The 21,438-nt window shown below is 28.2% G+C and overlaps 1 protein-coding gene across 2 annotated transcripts in view; it reads right to left on the reverse strand.

Moving 5' to 3' along the window:
* LOC111683327 (stAR-related lipid transfer protein 13) overlaps positions 1 to 21,438 on the reverse strand; it is a 177,259-nt gene that overhangs the window by 22,615 nt on the left and 133,206 nt on the right. The window contains exon 1 of one of the 2 annotated variants that reach the window (XM_046949000.1): positions 10,267 to 10,477. The exons of the other annotated variant lie outside the window; for it this stretch is intronic. Coding sequence (XP_046804956.1) covers positions 10,267 to 10,396 — 130 coding nt within the window. The 5' untranslated portion in view covers positions 10,397 to 10,477. Of the gene's footprint in view, positions 1 to 10,266; positions 10,478 to 21,438 lie in introns of those variants that run through there. 2 annotated transcript variants of the gene reach the window in all.

Genomic DNA, 21,438 nt, shown 5'->3' on the forward strand with positions numbered 1-21,438 from the left:
AATAACATCATTTGTAAAATGATACTACTAGCTATACTCTAGCTATATGTAATACAAATAAAAAACCCTTTACGATTTTTCATACTTATAATTTAGGGGAAAATATACTCCCATTGCTCTAGTCCGCAAACGGTGGTTCAAAAATGATCATTTGTCGATCAAAAGACAAATGTTTTGTTAACACTGAATTCTATAATTTCAATGTCATTGGTTCTAGAAAAACCTGTCCAAGAATTCATAAAGTAGGAACTCGGTACCATGCCACCTACAACACGTACAACATTTAAATATTCTATTTCCTATATTTTCCCCTGATGTAAAACAATTATTTATATGGGAGGTACCATGTCCCTTTTTATTGTTAGTAGCAAATTGTTCACAGTATTGCTGGTGCAAAATTTGGAGATTTTTTTGATTAATTCTTACGGAAGGGACAATGCCCCGTGCTACACCAATTTATTAGGCAAATATTAACATAAATGTCAAAATGTTTTGTGCAAAATTTCAGCATTCTAGCTCCAATAGTTTCCCCGATATACTATTTTTTATTTAATTCATATGAGGAGTACCACGCCCCCTTTTTCTTGTACCCCTATATTTGACTTAAATATTCATATTAATAGCAAAGTCGTACCAACAAAATATGAGCATTTCCAATTTTATAGTTTCCGAAATTTAAGAATTATGGTATTAACTATATATGGGATAAAACGCCCACTATTTTTTACTCGCCCATTTTTCCACAAAATTTTCTTATTGACACTAAGGTTTATCGTACAAAATTTGGTATAAATTTTCTAAATTTACGTCATTTGTAATATAGGCGTGGGATGTGCCACACCCACTATTGCTAGATCGCCCCTATATTTCCCCACAGTTTTCATATATGTGTCAAAATTGTTCGTGTGTGAAATTTGAGAACTCTAATCGTAACAGTTTTCGAGATATGCTATTCATTTAGGAAGTGGGCGTGGCAGCTCGGCTATTGACAAACAAACACACATTAATTTTTATATATAAATATAGATTTAAAAACACTTGGACCACATTGGAGAATAGTCTTTAAAAAGAGTTAATTAAATGGATACAAATACATTATATGTACATAAATATACATTCTATCTCTAGCCCACTGTGCCGCCGTTTCGTTGTTTATGTATATTTTATTTATATAAAAAACAAAATATACTTAATATTTATTCAGTGTATGATGGAGGCATTTAAGCGTTTTAATAACAGGCCCTTTAAGTTTGTTTGTCAGTAAAACAATATTCCTATCTCGTTATCTCTTCTCTTCCGGACTGTTTGAGCCGGTGTGGTCAGTTAACGCCTTCTTTATGTTTTCAAGGTTCTTTATGAGGTGTATGTAGGTGTTTGTGTATCAAACTGTTGGTGTCACTCAATGTAGCAGGGCAACCTTTGAGGTAAGCTGCACGATGATGATGATGATACTATACATTTAATGTATTTGTAATAAACTTTGAAATCTTGCTTTCACACATATTTAAAATATATAATAGAAATGTTAAATTTGTATTTTAATTACATTTGAAAAAACACACACACACACAAACACATATTTTTGTACAGTTCATTGAATTTATTTGTTAAAAGGATGTGTGTTTTGTGTTGTTATATTTATTTTGTCGAGTGTTTGTTTTAGTTTATATATTTTTTTTGTTTTCTTTGTTATTTATTGAAATGTATGTTAATAGTTGGTTGTATATAGCAAGTATACGCCTTAGTGGCATTTAGTTTAACTTGTTGCTATTTATACATTTTTTTTAATATTTTATATAAACAAAAGGTCACATACAACAACAGTTGTTGAAAAAACAAAGGGGTTATACATTTTATTTAAATGCCACCTACAAAAAGTTATGACAAAATTTTAAAAATAGAACAATAGTTCTATATTTGACTATGCCGAATCTTATATATCGTTTACCATGATGTGTTAAAAAAAAACAGTCTATACGAATTTTATTACAAAACCAAAAATCCTTTCATAAACTACATGCTTATTTTTATGTTTCTAGGTTCAATATTGTAGAAAATTCAAAAAGTACCTTTTTGAAGAACGAAAAAGTACCAAAATGACGCATTTTATATTTTCGCAGTTATTCCGGGCTCTATATGCTTTTTTATGTTTCTAGATAACATATTATGAGAAGTTCGCACTTATTCGGGGCTATACTTGCTTATTTTTATGTTACTCCATAAAATATTATGAGAAGTACCTTTTAAATAATGAAAAAATACCCTTTTGTAGGTTCTTCTTTACTTAATATTAAAGTAAAAAGTACCTATTGAAGAGCGAAAAAGTACCAAATAGTCTAATTTTATAGGCCTTCAACTACTTCGGCACCTGCAAGCTTAGTTTCATGTTGCTGTTCTTGTTCTGCTTAGTTTTTATAAACAAGCAATGACAAGAACAAAATTTAGCGTATGATTTTGTTGTGCTGTTGTTTATTTATTATTTGTGTCTCAAATCAAAATCAAAATTTTTTATTCAATTTTTAGATTTATGTTCATATCCCCTTTATGAACAGTTTTTACTGATTTTGAATAGGAAACTTCTCGAAAGCATGTCTGACAGAATTGTTAAAGATTTTGGTTTCGAAGATATCTGGGATTTTGAGAAAATTTATTTCAACAAACATCCGGACAGACGGACATAGTTTAATCAACTTAAGTACTGGCAACATACTTTTTATAGGGTCATATGTATATTTATACCCTTCTCACGAAGATGAAAGGATATAAAAACAAACCGAGTAAAAAGTAATTGCGTTTTTATCTCAATTCATTAAATTTCATGGTAATTTGGAAATTTTGGCTTTAATTTAATTTATAAATTTAATTAATTTTAAATATTTGCCTAAAATAAACTCTGTATAGCTTCGTATAAATTGTGTAAAATTGTCAATAAAGTGGGATACATTTTCAATACTTTATTTGTTACCAAAGATTAGTGTTTATTTTTAAAGGGTGGATAGTATTACGAGAATTGTATAATACATCTAAGGAAGTTTAAAAATAGAAATTCTAAACATTATTTGGAGAGAGAATATTTTTATTAAGTAAAAACTTCAAGATGTTTAAAATTATACCCAACTAATTAAAAATAGATTACTTTGATTTTGCTAAATTGAATATTTTAGTGAAGATATTGATAAAACAGTAAAATATTACATTCCGCCTAAAGAGAGCCTTTCGTGGGGATTTGAGTCTATTATGTACTGAACTTTATACAACTCGAAAAATTTATTAATTTATGTATTGAACTTTATATAATTTGAAAAATTTATTAATTTTCATATTTTTTGACAATTGAGTGTAAACTCCTCACGTGTAGACCCTAGAAACTTTCAGCAGACAGACGGACAACCGAACATGGTTAGTTTGTCTTAGAAGACAAGAGCATATATGCATTATAGTGACCAATAATACTTAAAAAATAGAATATGCGAAATAAAAAGAAACATTATTGGGAAAAATATTTTTCAAGAAAACATAATTTAATGAAAATTCTTGGAAATAAAAAAATCCATAATTTAATGTTTATAAGATTATAGAAAATATTTTTCTGAAAATTTTATGTTTAATTTTCAAATCAAATGTATCATTTACGTATAACTAGAATGAACATTAGCCTTCAAGTGAAAAACACCGACGACACTTTATTAATCTATTAAATATTTTTAATGAAAATTTCTATTAAATCATTTGTTTCACTAACTTTTTACTCACTCTTACCTAGACTGTTTGTCGTTTATGGTTAATAAGATGACTGACTAAACGAATAACAAGAAAATAATAGTGGCATAAAGAAATTAACCCATTAAATGCTCTTGATGTATATGTAAAAATTTTCATATTTTAACAATTTATTGAGCAAACGAATGTAAATTCTAAAAGAGGGATTGTTTTGAGGCCTGGGGGTTAGTTAGTTAATATGAAAGGAGGATGTATACACATCAAATCCGAAGAAATACACCTAGGCCTCTATCGAGCCTATTGTGCGCTCTTTAACCAGTGCCACGGGTGGGAATCGAACCCACCACCTCCGAATAAATTTGAGTAATTTTCTTAAACTTACTTTCTGTGGAGGCTAGAATATTTAAAATACATATTTATCAGTTTAAAACCCCTATTCGGGGGGTACGATTGTTTTGGGACTAGCCGAAATAATGGACCGATTTTAACAATTTTAAACAGGCTTCGTCATTGGATCAAAAAAAGCACGTGTCAAATTTCAAGGACACACAGATGCACAAACTGGCGTCTGTGTGTGTTGTTACAAACATTAGCACAAACACATAATTGTTGAACTTATTATCAGACTCAATAATCACTACTGGTGGATGAGAGACGGGTATAAAATTTATACTTAATTTTAAATAAAATGTAAATACATTTTTTTTTTAAACTACGTCACACTCAATAAAAGTGGGAAAAAATATATTAAATTTAATTAATTTACACACAATTTGTATATGACATTTGAAGTGCAATCTGTATTTTGTTTTTCACAATTAAAATAAATATATCACATAATAAAAAAAAAATAAATAAATAAAATGTTATGTGCAATTCTCACGCTATATGAAAATGATGGTGTATTATTCAGACAGCTAAAAAACATAAAGCGACGAACAGATTTTTGTTTATTATATAAATAAGAACAAAATAATAGCACCCCGGCAAAAAAAAAGAACTTCCTAAGAAGCGAAAAAGAAGTAGATATTACTCCTTGGAAGTACTGAAAAAATTTACTTCATGAAGAAGTGATGATTTTAACACAGGCTTGTCATAGAAGGGATGTCCTTTTTATTTGATTCTAAGTACACTACATTTGAAGTCATTCCCAGGAAGTAATTTTTATGTTCTTATAGAATACAACAAAAAATGTCAGCACAATAAAAATATACTCTCAGTAAAAAAAGGATTTTTTTCGCTTCCTTGGAAGTCAATAAACATCACATCTACAGAAGGAAAAAAATTCACTAAATGCTACTTTTGAAGTGGTGATAAATGTTATTAATTTTTTTTTATTTTTGCTAGGACTGAGACGGTATAAACTCAGCTCTGATACGTTTTAAAAAACTAAGATGTGATGATTAGTTGTTTCAATGTTTTATAAAGACAGCTGAAAGATTGGGAGCAAATGATAGCACAGTCTCAAATCTGATCAAAGTTGAGTAACTACAATGGGATCTTTAGCGATAATTAATTACTTCGAAACACACGCAACCACATTTGTTATCGAATAAAACTAAATTTAATCTTCTGGTTATAGATAAAGATTTTAAATTTTTATTTAAATTTGAAAAAACCTATTAGGTTTTTATCAAATTATTTCGCTCTCAAGATTAAAAATATTTAAAAATTTGGAATCATTTTACAACTTTTAAAACATTCGAACTTGCATTGCCACTAATATTCTAACCACAACTGTTTAAACATTTTCCACCAAACGACGGACACCTACAACAATAGGAAGTGTTTAGCAAAAAAATAAATTGTATGTTGCTAATAACACATATTAAGCTATTTATATATAAATCAAACAACAATAACAATAAAAAATCGGATTACATAAAAATAACCATGTATGATGACATTTAAAATATTATGTTTTTTTCCATTTAAAAAAAAAACAAAAATTCTAAAAATAAAAAAAATCACAACAATAGAAATTTTTTTTAACTAGATTAATAAAAATCTTAAATATTTAGTATATTTTTTTATAAATAAAAAAATATCTAATAAATAGTTATGAGGAATTAAGAGCCACAATGTGATGTGTTGACATTAATTAATTAATAAGAATTTTCATGGCTATTATTGTGTTATTATTATTGTTGTTTTAATTATAAATTAATTTCGTTTTTTTTTTTATTTTTAAATTGTGTATAATTTTAAAAATAATATTTATAAATCTTTTTAATTTTCTTTTTTATATATAAAATTTTTTGCTATAATTTATTGTTAAATGAGCAATAAAATATTAAGCCGGAAGATTATTGTGGGACTGAATGTCTGTTTAAATTTTTCAATGAAAAAACAAAATTTTAACAAAATCATTGCTGCTGGATGTCAAGAGAAAATTGTCCGAATATGTGACGTTTGTTTTGGATGAAATTGTCTTAATATTCCTAGAAATAGGTGTGATTGTATAAAGGCAAGATGTGGAAATATGTATGTCATTTATTTTTTTCTATTAAAAATTTATAAAATTTTTTACTTCTCAGTAAAAAGAGCACTTCCTAAGAAGTACTATTTAAAACTTTCTTCTTGTGTGGTATATTTTTTATTATTTATATACAAAACAGTAATTTTATATTTTTAATATTCACCTTAACAGAATATGTGTAGATAATGGTGTAGATTAAACCATGTCCTTCTGTCAATCTGAGTGTCTGTTGAAGTCAAATTTTTTAACGAACCCAGATATCTTTGGGATATAAATTTTGTATAATTTTATTGGACATGCTTTCGAATAGTTTCCTTTTCGAAAATCAGAAAAATCAAGATATAAAGAAGAGAGATATGAGCAAAAATTTTAATGAATTCTTGAAAATTACGACAGAAATAGAATGAAGGCAAGTTAAATATTAACCGATCCTAACACGGAGGAGAAAAAAATATACATGCCTGGTAACAAATTGAGAAAAAGTGTTTATAATTTTTCAATAACATCCGTTGATAACGCAACGTTATCAGCATTGCAACAATTCGTTGTCGAAATCAACATTCTATACACATTCACTGACAAACGTGGTAAGCTACTGTTGACATTAAACCGGACTAGAGGAAACAACCGATTTTGAAAAGGATTCCATCTGGGATCAAAAGCAGTAATGTGCAAATTGCAACCTGTAGTGTGCGCACAAGGTTTACATGGACACACATATGGATGGACGGACTGACGGACATAGCTAAATCGATTTAGAAAGTGATTCTGAGTCCACGTTAAGGTTTTTGTAGGACCAATAATTTTTTGTGTTACAAACATCATCACAAACACATAATCTCCCAGTATAGTGGTGTATAGAAATTACAATGTAATACTTAAAAAAAAAAAACAATAAAAGTGAAAAGTTTTATAACCTTTCAAATGATAAAAGAAATTATTTAAAGATCCATTGTTTTAAAATATAATTTTGTATATAGAAATAATTAGGGAATTATGTCAAATAAATGGTCTAGAATATATTTTTAAATCTATTCTATTCTTTTGAACTAAGTCAAGTGGTTGAAAGCACAGCATGACCAAAATTCGAAAATCAGCAGGAGTTTAAACTGTCTAACTGGACGCTACGTTTGTGTCCATTAATATCACATAGAAGAAAGTTCGAAAATTAAACATATTTTATATCAACTTTTTGTATTTCAACTTTTTGAAATTTTTTTTTAAACATTTAACGCTATCGCCAAAATACTTTTTTAAGTCAAAAACATTCTCTTGTTGTGAAATTTTCTAATGGAATTTTGTAAGCAATTAACAGCTGTTGCATACAATATCAACTATTGTGAATGTATTGTTCACGATAGCAATTTTCCCTTTCAAGGGAAATGATTAAAAAATTTCATTCTATTGACGATAGGATTACATGTTTTATTTTGTTATTTTCTTTAAATCAAAACTCTGAGAAAAGTTTTAAAGAAACAAATTCGTATATTTTATATAAAACTTATTTCTAATTTGTGATCGAGATGGAAAACAAAACATAAATATTTTTACAATCAAAGTGAAAAATATAACGCATTTACTGAGGAATTTTAATACATTTTCAAAAGAAAAAAATGTGTTTCTTTGATTCCTTTTATCGCAAAATTAAGAAAATCATTTTATTCCCTGTTACATATTTTATTTAAATTTATATTCTTTAAGTTAAAAAAGATAAATTAAATGTCCTGAAGTTTGCATTCAAGAAATTGTACTGTACAATTAATTTCATTAAACACAAAAAAATATAGATTCAAAACTTTAACAAATGTGACAAACAATTAATTTACAATTTTCCCTTTAAATAAAGAAATTTTGTGATTTTAAACTATAAATGGAAAAAAATCGAAATTATTTGAAATCAACCACTCACTATTTTATTCTAAATGAAAAGACATAAAGGTCTTTATTCTTAACGTTAGCCATAAATAAAGACAATTAAATGAGCAAATACAAAAAAATAAAAGAGTTAAAGTAAAAATAGACAACAAACGATAAACAATGGATTAAAATTATAAATATAATGAATGCTTCCCCTGAGATATATTTTTAAATAATAATTCTTGTTATAAAAATAACTATATACATACAATGACAATAGAGTAAAAAAAGCCTGGTTTATAAAGGAAAAATTATTTGTAGCCAAATGAAAGGAAAAGGTAATTAAAATGTTAAAACGACTTAATACTAACATATGAGTTTAAAAGGAAAATAATGTAAAAATATAATTTAAGCTATAAATAAAATGTAATTTCAGGAAACAATTAAAAAAAATCTACCTTTATGTACAAAATTGTTTTTCCAAATAATATTTAACACTTGTTATTACAAGCTAAGCTTCACATCACTAAAACCATAAATACATTGTTATATGTTTTATTAGCATTTTTTTTTCCACTTAAACTTCTTACTTATTGTTGTGGTTCCTACACAAAAGATACTTATTGTAATAATTATATCCTATCGTATTTTGTTTATTAAATAATTCTTTGAAAGAAATCCGATTTACCTACATAGTTACGTAACACATCCTCACTAAATATGATACAATACAATTAATCTTTTGTATATAAAAACAAATTATTGTTTCTGTTTCTGTTTCTCTCTCTCTTGTATACTCCTTATCTTTATAATCTATAAAGGTAATGAATGATATATAAATATTATTGATTCATCAAAAAGTGTTTAAATAAAATTCGTTTAAATTTATAGAATATTTTTATAATTGTTTTAACTATTCCTTGTTATGGTAAATAATAACTTTGCCATAAATGATTTCTAAAAAAAACTTGTGGGCTATAATACCGACTCCTTATTTTGAACTATAGTTTTACTCTAGATAAACTAGAACTAGTCGAAAATAAAACTACTTTTGGATAGATACAAAACTTGAACTTAAACCCCATCTAAACCAGAATATAACTAGAACTAAATAGTGCTAAACTAAAACTGACTCAGAACTAAAATTTTTCACAAAAAATTATCTAGAATTTAACTAGACTGGAACTAGTACTAGGGAGTTACTCAGTATTTTGATTCGATAAAAAAGTTTTCGAAACACAATGTATTTAAACTACAAAATCGAAAAGTTTTTTTTTTTAAACGTGTTACAGAATAGAACTAGAACTGAACTAGAACTGAACTAGAACTGAACTAGAACTGAACTAGAACTGAACTAGAACTGAGCTAGAACTGAACTAGAACTTAACTAGAACTAAACTAGAACTAAACTAGAACTGAACTAGAACTAAACTAGAACTGAGCTAGAACTGAACTTGAACTAAACTAGAACTGAACTAGAACTGAACTAAAACTGAACTAGAACTGAACTAGAACTGAACTAGAACTGAACTAGAACTGAACTAGAACTGAACTAGAACTGAACTAGAACTGAACTAGAACTGAACTAGAACTGAACTAGAACTGAACTAGAACTGAACTAGAACTGAACTAGAACTGAACTAGAACTGTACTAGAACTGAACTAGATCTGAACTAGGAATGAACTAAAACTGAACTAGAACTGAACTAAGACTGAACTAATACTGTACTAGAACGTAATTTAAAAATTAGTATAAAGTTTAATTTATAAAAACTAGAACGTATATTAAGTATTAAATTTATACTTCAAAGTTAAAACTCAATATTTAATTTCTTTCAGTGTAAATACCACATACCCAACAAATGTTTTAAATCTTTCGCTAACACTTTAATAAAATTAATTTAATATTTGTGGATATTATTAAACAAAAAAAAAATAATAAAGAAAAACGAATAACCTCTACCACTAAATACTGTAGCAATCAATTAAAAATCAAACTAAAATATTAAATAATTTTCCCAAAAAAAAAGAACAAAAGTAAACAAAAGTTTAAATCGTAACAAAATAATATCTTTTAATAGTATTTATAGACGAAAAGTAAACAAACAATTAGTAATAAAGAAATTTGAATTTGAATATTAAAAAAAATATACACACAAATAAAGGCAAACATATTTTTTTTTTAATAAAAGTAAAAACGAAATATTCACCTGCAATTTTTCTTTCACGCATTTTACGCCATATTGCTTCCGCCTTACGTTTCGGCCAATTTTCAAACTTTTGTGAAAAACTACGAAAGAATTTATATTCTCGTATGGTTATTGACATGCGACGCTGCATTTTGACAGATTTTTGTGTGTGTGTGTGTGATTTTTTTCTTTTGGCAAAAGTTGATGACTAGCACAAAGTTGCGTGATGATAATGACGTTATTTTTAATTTAATATTTAGTAATTGTTTGGAAATTTTTCTTTGGTATGAATTATTTTGTTGGCTTTTATTTATTGCATAAAAAGCTTTTCGTTTAATAATATTGACAGCTTTTTATTTTGACACATGACAAATGGTGGAACAATTTCAAAAAATTTATTTTATTTGGTGTTAAGAATAAAATTTTAGCGTTTATTATATATTTTTTGTTTAATTTTGTAATACACTACATTTTCTTTTGCTTAATAACACTTTAAAATAATTTTTAAACTTTTTTTTTAATATTGTAAAATAAACTATTTTATTAGCATGATTTTATTTACAAAAAAATTCTTTAAAATTTAGAATTTTAGCCAAAAAATCAAGCTTTTCACTTTCATTAGTAGCAACGTTATGATTTCATTTAATTTTTTTTACAAACTTTTTACTGTTTGAATTTTGATGCACCATCACATTGAAATGCGCCACAAGTTCATTTTCGTTTTTTTTGATTCGTTAACATTTTTTTGCTCGTATTTGATTTGATTTCTTGCTATTGAATCATTCGTGTTTTACTTTTTATTTTGGAAGAGGAAATTGTGTGAGTCTTGTTTTGTAATATTTTGGTACTTGTTGTCACTTCCGTTTTTTTTTTTTTTTGGTTTTGTTGGCGGTAAACGATGTTGTTATTTACAAAATAGGATTTAATATTATTAACTGACTATTACACTCAATAACCAACAACATTACGTTACAACTTTTATTTTCTCTCTCTCTTTTTTCACTCTCTATTTAGTAAAATACCAACATAACTAACGTCTGTTGTGAACGGAGCCTGTAACACAACTAATGGATTTGCCAAGTCGTTACGGCAAAAATGCCGTGCAAATATGTTTGTGTTTATGCATGTTTTTAAAATACTCCCACAACAATCATGTTCAAAACACAGCAACACACGAACACGCACACTCTTACACGAACAGATATCGACACAATGATAATAACGTTTTTTTTCTTTTATAACACAACAAAATATTCCTTGTCTACTACTGCCACTACTATCATATCATCCGTTATAAAGGAATTGTTTTGTGTTTGAAAAATTCCTATACTTTATACATATTGGTACAATAGACACATATTCTAGCGCGCGCTCTTTGTATGTCTGAATTGCTGTACTGTCTGTCTTATTAATGCTGTTATATATGTATATTTTTTCTCCATTATGGTTAAAATGTTTATGTTTAAAATAATATGAAAATAGGGAGAAACATTTAGTATAATAAGCACAAAAAACGCTGTTGCTCTAGGCTCAACTGAGTGTTTGTTTATCAGTTATAAGTAATGCTAAGTTAGCGTTTTTTTTTTCTTCTTGTAATTGTAGAGAACTTATCAGGGTGTTACATATGTATATAGCCAGGAAAAACTTACATTGAAAAGTAATGAGTTAAAATGCTAATACAACCTCTTTTCACTACTATATCATTAGCATTATAACTCATTATTTTGATACGGTGATGTCATTGGAGGTAAGTACTTCTACGCTCGCTTACAAATAGAGTGTTAAATAAGTATATTTTGCTTACAAAGAAGTTGCTGGGTAAGTTGTTTTGTTTTTAATAATAAAAAGGAGCCAGTAAGAATACGAATACCAGGGATTTCGGTTTGTTAGTTGAATGTTCTACTTCTTAGCTATTTTATTGCATCAAACAAGGTTTTTCAGAATCAGATAAAGTACTTCTATATCAGATTAAAAGAAAGTCATTACTCGTGTACTTCAAAGTAATGCAGGCGGCAAGTAAATTGTCATTGAAAAGTAAGTGGTTATGGAAGTACAATTCATTGCCAAGATTTTGCTGGGTATGTATATATTTCAAAAATTGCAATAGATTTTATTTAATAAAAAACTTTTTAAATTTTATCGTTCATAAACGATTGTTTTCTAAAGGACACCTTTTATGGGACGTATGGTTAACCGATATTAACCCATTTTCAATGCCAAACAAAACTGGATCATATTTGCCTTCTGGTACCTCTTGTTTAGAATCTATCATCTATTAAACAGATTAGACAATCAGAATGGTGGACTTGAAATTTATATCTTCAAAGGTTTACGAATAATTTCTCGATGTTTTATTATAGTGTGTATAACAAATTCTCAGACATATGTATAAACAGTATCGTGCGTAACTTTTGCTTGAAATTTTGAAACAATTTGGCGTTTTAATTTAGACAAAAATCAAAGACATTGTTGTAATGTCATTTAACTTGGATGAAGTCAATATATACATACTTTAAAAAAAGTATGCAGCAAAAAAAAAGAACTTCCAAAGAAGCGAAAAAGAAGTAGAATTTAATCCATGGAAATACTGAAAAAGTCATTAAGAAGTTATGACTTTAACACAGGCTTGTCGTAGGAGGGACGTCCTTTTTATTTGATTCCAAATTCACTACATCTAAAGTCATTTTCAAAAACTCCAAAAATAAAATAAATTTAATTCAAAATATTTCATTACAAAAAATATACATTGATATTAAAAAAAATTTATTCTGTTCGCTTCTTTGGATGACAATAAACATCACTTCTACAGAAGTTAAAAAATTCTTTAGATATAGCATTGAAGTGAACAAACTGCCAGAGAGTTTATTATTTAGAATATGCCTGATAATTTTTCACTTTTGTGAGTTGTTCAAAATTTTCACTTTATAGCATTTTAAAATATTGTCAACACTGTTCGCAGGAAACTCACAAATATACTCTTACTTCAACAACATATTACAACTCTCCCATAAATTGTAAATCACCCACAACATAGTATAAAGATGATGATTACAATAATAATCATAATGAAGATGAGCAACAGTTTGTTTTTTGTTCATATTATATTTAAATCGTTTTGTTTTCCTTTTTTTGCCATACAAAACAACAAGTGAATTTATCAGTGTCTACAGCAATGTTGTTATTGTTTTTATTTTCTTAATAAGTGTTTTTTCTTAAATTTTTTCCAACATTTAAATATAAACAAAAATACCAACGACGTGCGCCACGAATCATTGATTCTGCAGCTTTATTTGGTTTATACAATACAACTTGTATGAGAGTGGCTATATATTTGTGTGTGTGTAAGAGTATAATTTTTTGTTGTTACTGGTCGTGTGCCGGTTTTTTTTTTGTATTGTTGCTCTTCTATGTACACATAGGTATCGTTTTGTAGAAAAACATTTGTGTTAAATAAGTCTGCAGGCAAAAATATTCTCTAATGTAAACATTAAGCTCATACTACTACACATGCATATACTGAATACGTATGTAAATACGTTTTAACTCTTACACATTTAAGTAAAACTTTTTAATTTCAGGTATTTTACGTACAACAGTACGTATACGTAATGTTCATTAACAGATAAACAATGTTGTGTATAATATGTAATGAAAAGGCAAAAACAAACACATAATATTGAGTATACGTTAGGGGGTTCATAAAATAAGTAAGAGAAGAGACACTATCTTAACGTGTGTGTACAATGTACATCATTATCATCAACATGATGAGAATTTTAATGATGTGAGTTTTAAATGTTTGTGTCTGCTGTGGTGTGTTTGTTATTGTTTTCATTTTGTTTGTAGCTGAGTAGTTGTGGTAGTAAGTAGTTTGTTGGGTTAAAATGATAATTGGAAAATTTCCTTATACATAGTTTATTGTTTTTATTGTTGTTGTTGCTGTTGTTGTTTGTGGTAATGCTGTTGAGAACAATATTTAGTACACTAAGGCCTATTTTTGCAGTATTAAAAAATATATAAAGTTTTTCATGAAATATTTGTTGAAATATTCAAATGTTTAATGTTATTTTTTATCTGTCTTGTTTCAATTTAACTCTTATTTCTATGCTCACCATTAGCAACGAAAATGGGGGCCTTAGTTTAGTGTTTGTTTATATGTTTAAATGTTAGCTGTTTGAGTAGCTTGTGTGTTCGTGCTCGTTGAAGTGTAACAATTAAACTAAAATTGATTTAGTACAAAAAGGATATTTTTAAATAGATCCCATAGATGAGGCTTTGATTACAATAACAGTGGGATGAATGAAAGTAAATATCACAGGAAATAAAAAATTTGCCAAAAATTTCATTTTATGAAAAGAAAATCAAGTTCATCCTTTAAAACAAAAATTTTTTCTGGGATTATACATTTTTATTTAAATGTATTTTTTTTTTTTAATATTTTTCCACGAACAATAGGGATGCAACAATTTTGAAATTATTTTAATTAAATATTTTATTTCCTTTTTTTGTTATCAAAGTTTTTGAGCTCCAATTAAAACAATTTTCATCTTACACTTAAGAGAAAAATATTTTTTTTCTTATTTCAATACAAACTTAAATTAAAACAATATTAATTTAAAACTTAAACACACCAATTGCTAAGGGGAAATTAATATTTTTTTCAACTGAATAAATCTTTATTTACACACAAGTGACATCTAAATAGAAATAAATTATAAATAGAAAAAAGTTTTTAGATAAAAAACTCATAAAGAATATTTCAATATTTAAATAGAAATTAAATTATTAATCCTTATTTTCAGCTTTCTACGCAAAAAATAAAAGTTAAAATAAATCTTGTTTATTATACCAAAAAATTAAATAAACTTCTAACAAATATTTAAATAACATTATTAAATTATATAATAATCAAAACATTTGAACTAAAAACTATACAGTTTTTTTTGCACACTTGACGTCATTAAAATTATAACGCAAATGCTGTGGTTATTGTTTGAATGTTAAAAAAAAAACAAAACACATCAATGTCAAACAAACTAAAAAGTTTTATTTTTTATTTTTATTTATTAAGATTGGTCAAATGTTGGGTGGGATTTTCAATCAAAATATTGTGTATGTTTAAGTTTAAAACATATGTTACATTTAAAAGTCTATATAAATGTCTATATTTTTGTTGCATATACCTTTGACAAGTTTATAAATATGTTAAGATAAAGGATTATTTTTTTTCAAACTAACCTTTTTTGTTGTTAGGAGTGTTGGTGAAAACTTTTTTCTAGGAAGTTTTTTTTTACATAAATAGTCAAAGATTTTTTAAATAATCAGGTTTGTATATTGTTTATGAATTTTTTATGACTTTTTGATACTTTTTTTGTGACGTCATAGGTATTAGAAAACTTTTTTTTTTTGAAGGACTATGGTAATTGAATGATAATTTGAAACATATGTTACTTTGTTTTATTAAGTAAATTCATTATTGTTAATGCTGTTGGATGGGCAGTACATACATAGATTAAATCCTTATGTTCTATATAAGAGTATAAATTTTCCTGCTCTCTGTATAGAGACAAACGATCGTTTTAGTCTAATAGACTAGAAGTTCGATTTTCACCTGAGATTTTACCTAGAAAGGCGGTCTAGGTGCATTTCTTTGGATTTTTTAAACTTATTAACTAACTTCCTAACTAAGTTGTAATTCTTGTTCTATAACTTCCGAATTAAAGTTTGAAACTGCTCTACAGAATGTTGGTTGGACCAAAACGATCAAACTTTATCGTTTAATAAAGAATAACATAAAATCAATACTTCAAATTTTTAAGAGATCGCGATAACTTCAATATTACTCTACCTTTCTCCCCGGTGCATGATCCGTTGATAAAGACCCTCATTTTGGTGTATTGCAATGCCGGGGTAAAAATGTGCTACCATCTGACTATTAACTGATGTTACTTCACTCCCCCGAACTTTCCTTAAAATGACTTGACATGTTGTGGAACTAGAGACACACATAATCTGGTGTTACATGAAGTCGAAGTGCTTTACGTGAGTAACTGGCGTGTTGCCCTATCTCACGGTGGTACTTTTTCAACCACTGGGAGAGTAAAAAGTAAACAACTCACCACTGCCCCTTTATGTATCTTACACGCAGGCTGCCATTTTTATTTAATCTCTGACCATTGCTGACCCGTTGCTTAACTTCCGAGATGTAAAACATCACTTCCGTTTACAACCACGCTTATGGGATGGCCTCTGTTGATTTGTCAACAGAACCTAGAGACATAACCGGTAGACCGAAGTACGAATCCATTAAATAAGCCGACACTTTGTTCTTACTCACAGGGACACACTGTGGTTATTCTGATATGAACAGAGTTTAATCTGTTTATAATACGTAAACGGGTGGGAAAGGCCCGCATACCCCTAATTCATACCGTACCATATACAATCAATACCAACTCATTTCTAACGCTTAGTACCAAAGTCACTCCTCTATGAGGTATCTGTTGTTTCGGCAACATTTGAAATATTGACTTTAACTTACAACAACTGACCAGCCAGGACATAGTACTGCGGGCAACTGGGCACCCGTATTACCAGATTATGTGGTTCTCTGGTTAGACCACACTCAATCTATGCAAGACTGTAAACACCAATTTATAGTCCCGGCCGACTAGAGGTATTGGTAGCACCTATCTACCCCCCCATTGCAATACACCAAGATGTGATCTGTCATCAAGGATAATATACCCGGGGGGAGCAATCTGGTACTACGGTTACCTCAGGACTTAGTTAGGGTTGCTTTTAGTTAGGGTTGCTTTAGAATCCACGTAGTGGCTGTGGATTAACCCCAAATTCGCGGAAAGAGTGTGTTGCGGTTTAAAGACTGATGCATGTCTATATTTCGGTTTTTATGACAACAGATATCATAAAGAGGAGTAACTATGAGTGGTTGTGGGACTTAGAGTTGGAAATCAGTGGGTGTTAAACGTATGTATATGACTCGGGCTTACTTTGTTCTACGGGTAACATGAATGATCTTTTTGCCAATCGAGATCACAAATGATCTTTATATCAAGTTTATTTTTAATCGTATAGAATTTACCTTCAATTCATTCAACAGTAAAGTACAACTTTCATGGGGTAATAATTTCGATCATTGTATGATCGTGGATTTGTTAATGTAAAGAAATATATAGTTCTTAATGTCAAAAACTAATTTTCAGCGATTTAATAGCTTTTCTTAATAACTATATATTTACATAAACTTAAAACACATACAACTTAATATAAATCCAAAGAAAAACAATACAACTGACATTTACCACAGCAATGTACACATCATTATTATCATCATCATCGCCACCAAGCCAACAACACAACACTCAACATCCTTTGCTTTAATCTACTGGTGTTATTACTGAAAAAGGACCTTGCAAACAACTAGCAATTTAATCCTTTCTACTCCTGTGGCCAATAGTAAACAGAAGAAAATAAAATCTGTACAAGAATTACAAAAAAATAAAACAAAAGTAAAGAGGAAAGAGAATATATAGAGAGATACCAGAAACAAAAAAACGGCCCATAAGTGAAAGGGGGGTATTAAATGTACGTCATCATCAATTGACAAGATTGACAGCAATTTTTGGTTTTTATTTATTGTTTATTGTTGCTGTTATAGTAGTAGCAATACTTGTTGTTATTGTTGTTTATGTATTGACTGGAATTAAATTCAAGTGTTGCCATTGATGGATGTAATGTTTGCCTCCACAATGATAAACTCATACACATCTTTCATCTTCAATTTAACAAAAAAAAAAAAAAAAAGCAACAAGCCTTTTTAATCAATTGTTTATAGACAGTTTTCGTTTTGAATGTCACTTGTCAATTGAGTTGGTATAAAGAAATATATTAAAATGAAAGTAATCAAGCATTTATTGTTTGTATGTTTTATTACTGAGGTTTTTAAATTTAAATACAAAGAAAGATTTTTTTCGGTTTTTAATAAATTTATGAAAGCTTTTTTTAATTTTTAACAAAAATGAAAGAAACAAAAATAATTTGTACTTTATATTGATTTTGTTAAATGAACAAAATTTATTGTTTTTTTTTTCGTAAATCTTAAATTAATTGTTGTTATTTTTTAAAATGTCAATAAATCGATATTTCTTTTTAAATTATTTTTAGGTTATAAACAAATTTATTTCTAGAATTATTTTTTCAACCAGGAAATGTATGTTATTGAATTTATCATTTTATGCGTGAGTGCACATGATGCAAAAATTTTATTTACGAATTGAATTCGATTGTAGTATTGAGCACAATTATAAATATGAATTTTCGAAATTTTTTTTTAAAAAATCTTATATTTTTACGGAAGACTAAACAAATTCATTTACATTTTGGATTTTAATTGAGGAAATTGGCTCAAAGACATATTCTTAAGAATTCTTATTATTTAGAAATTTTTTTTTACAATTTAAAAACTTATATAGTACGAAGAAGGTGACTTCTTTAATAACGAAGGTTTGTTTCACTGTCTATTGAATATTGAGTTTACTTTTTGGTACTTTTTCCTTCTTCAAATTGTACTTTTTGTATGAAACCAAAACACAAGAGTATTGAACAAACACTGAATAAGATTCTTTAATAGAAAACTTTTTCTTCCCTCAAATGGTACAAAATATTGAGTATGCAAGGTCCTGACTACATTAGATTCTGTAAAGCAGGGTTCCCTTTGGTACTTTTCTATAGTGGGAAACCGAAGCAATCGTATTTTTTTATCAAATGGCACTTTTTGTATATTTTTTTAATATTGAGTTTATTTTTTGATATTTTTGTATGAAACCAAAACACACAAAACACTGAATATATGATTCTTCAATAGAGAACTTTTTCTTCCCTCAAATGCTACAAAAATATTGAGTATACAGGGTCCTGACTGCATTAGATTCTGTAAAACAGGACTCCCTTTGGTACTTTTTTATTCTTTAAATGATACGTTTTAAATTTTCTACAGTGAAAACCCGAAACAAATGCCATGCATCACAGTTCCTCCTAGTATGTCATCCGTGGAGTTATCCCAACTTTAACAGTATATAGTCAGATGCTCCCCCGAGGCATGTCAGGAAGGAGCTTTGTATATACAAGGAAAACATAGAGACGCCGTAAATTCCGCGGTCGTAGGATACCGTATGGAATGTCGTTCATGGAATTCGCTCACCGGCCGCGAAAAGCAAGAGTAATTCTGGCATAACTAAGAAAGGAATTGATCAACAGGCTTAATGCCTAATGGTCACGTATAGACCTTGTCGTCCCTAACTAATGTCTTGCATATTGCCAGGGTCTTTATGACACCTACCACATAGCCAGTTAAAGTAACCAAATTTTTAGGTCTGAACATTGATGTAGAACACAACGCCCCTCCCCCCCCACTAAATTATTGTGTACCTTTAGTTGTTATAACAACAACATGCGTTCCTTATTAAATGACACTTTATGAGTTAACTTCTGGTTTGCAGTAACTGGTGTAAAATGCGTCAGTACTGACCCATTGAACAACTGAATACTGTTTTATGAGCAAAATGGTTGGCTTTCATCTATGACTCATTTTTGGTTAAACATAAGTTTATTATACCCTTCACCTTCGTGAGAACGGTATATATAAGTGTCATTCCGTTTGTAATTTCTATAATATAATTTTCCGACCCTATAAAGTATATATATATTCTGGATCTTTATAGATAGCGGAGTCGATTAAGCCATGATCGTCTGTCTGTCTGTTGAAATCAGTTTTTAGAGGTCCCCAGATATCGGCGAGATCCGAATCTTCAATAATTCAGTTAGACATGCTTTCGAGAAGATCGCTATTTATAATCAGCAAAATCGGTCTATAAATAACGGAGATATGAGCAAAAATCCGACACAACCTTTGAAAATTTTATCAAAAAAGCCACATTTTTTTTCATGCTTTGTTAAAAAAGCAACAACAACACTGTGAATTGGATAAAGATGTACATGTGCGTGTGGAGATGTATTTGGTTTTATTCAGCTGTGTATTTTTTTGTATGTTTGCATGCTGTTCTGTTCTCACGAAGGTAAGTGGGTATAACAAGAACAAGGGGATAAAGCAGTAATATGTTGGTAATACAGCTCATATTTGTTTGAGGGTGGTAATACAGTTTGACGGTGATATTACAGTACAACAGTTAATATTTCTTTCTGCTACAGTTTATATTTGTTTGTGTGTATGTTATGTGTGACATGTGTGCAGAGATACAAAATAAATAAAAACTGTTTTTTAAAACATACTTGGTGAAGGGTATATAAGATTCGGCACAGCCAAATATAGAAATATTACTTGTTTTTATTTCAAAATATAATGGCACGTGTTACTTTGATCATCAAATTGCGGCGTCCTATTAAAGGACATATTAAAACATCTAATTACTTAGAAACTATTGTAAATGAATTATTGTATATGTATTGAAATTTAATCTCTTAAAAATTGTAAAATTGTCATACCAGAGAAAGTGAAACTTAAAACTTCTTCACCTTCAAAAGTAGATAAGTAGACTACATGTTACATATAAATAGTTCTTCAAATCTTAAAGTTAATCTTGTTTTTTTAATATATTCTAATTTTTTTATAGTTAAAAAGAAAACACTACCATAATTTGCATAATATAATTGAATATTATAATTTTTTTTCAATTAAACTGCGTAAATCTATTAATCTTCACAAAAAGCCTACAAAATCCTCTTACTTCAAATCATACTATTAAAATAGAAGATGCTCAGACAACTCAGTCAACTAATCAAGAATATTGTATGAATAAATAAAATAGCAATAACTTGATGTCAAAATCTATTAAAATCTCAAAGCTTAAAGAGAAAAAATATATCAAAGTAAACACTCTATAGACTGTTTAAATTAAATGTGTAAAAAGAAAAAATAATACAAAAAACTATTTAAGATTACCTACATCGGCGAAAAATAAACTAAATATATTCATATTCCTTAAAAGATCACTTGACAGTTAATAAAAAAAAGAGACGATAAAGAAGAGTCTAAAATTAAAATGTATACGAACAACGACCATTGAAAAATGATTAAATAATTAATCACTCATTCACATCATGGCAACGAAAAACCTAACTAAGCAAAACAACTGAGGAAAAAATAGAGTTGCAAAG

This window comes from Lucilia cuprina, chromosome 4, assembly GCF_022045245.1.
Source record: "Lucilia cuprina isolate Lc7/37 chromosome 4, ASM2204524v1, whole genome shotgun sequence".
NCBI lineage: Eukaryota > Metazoa > Arthropoda > Insecta > Diptera > Calliphoridae > Lucilia > Lucilia cuprina.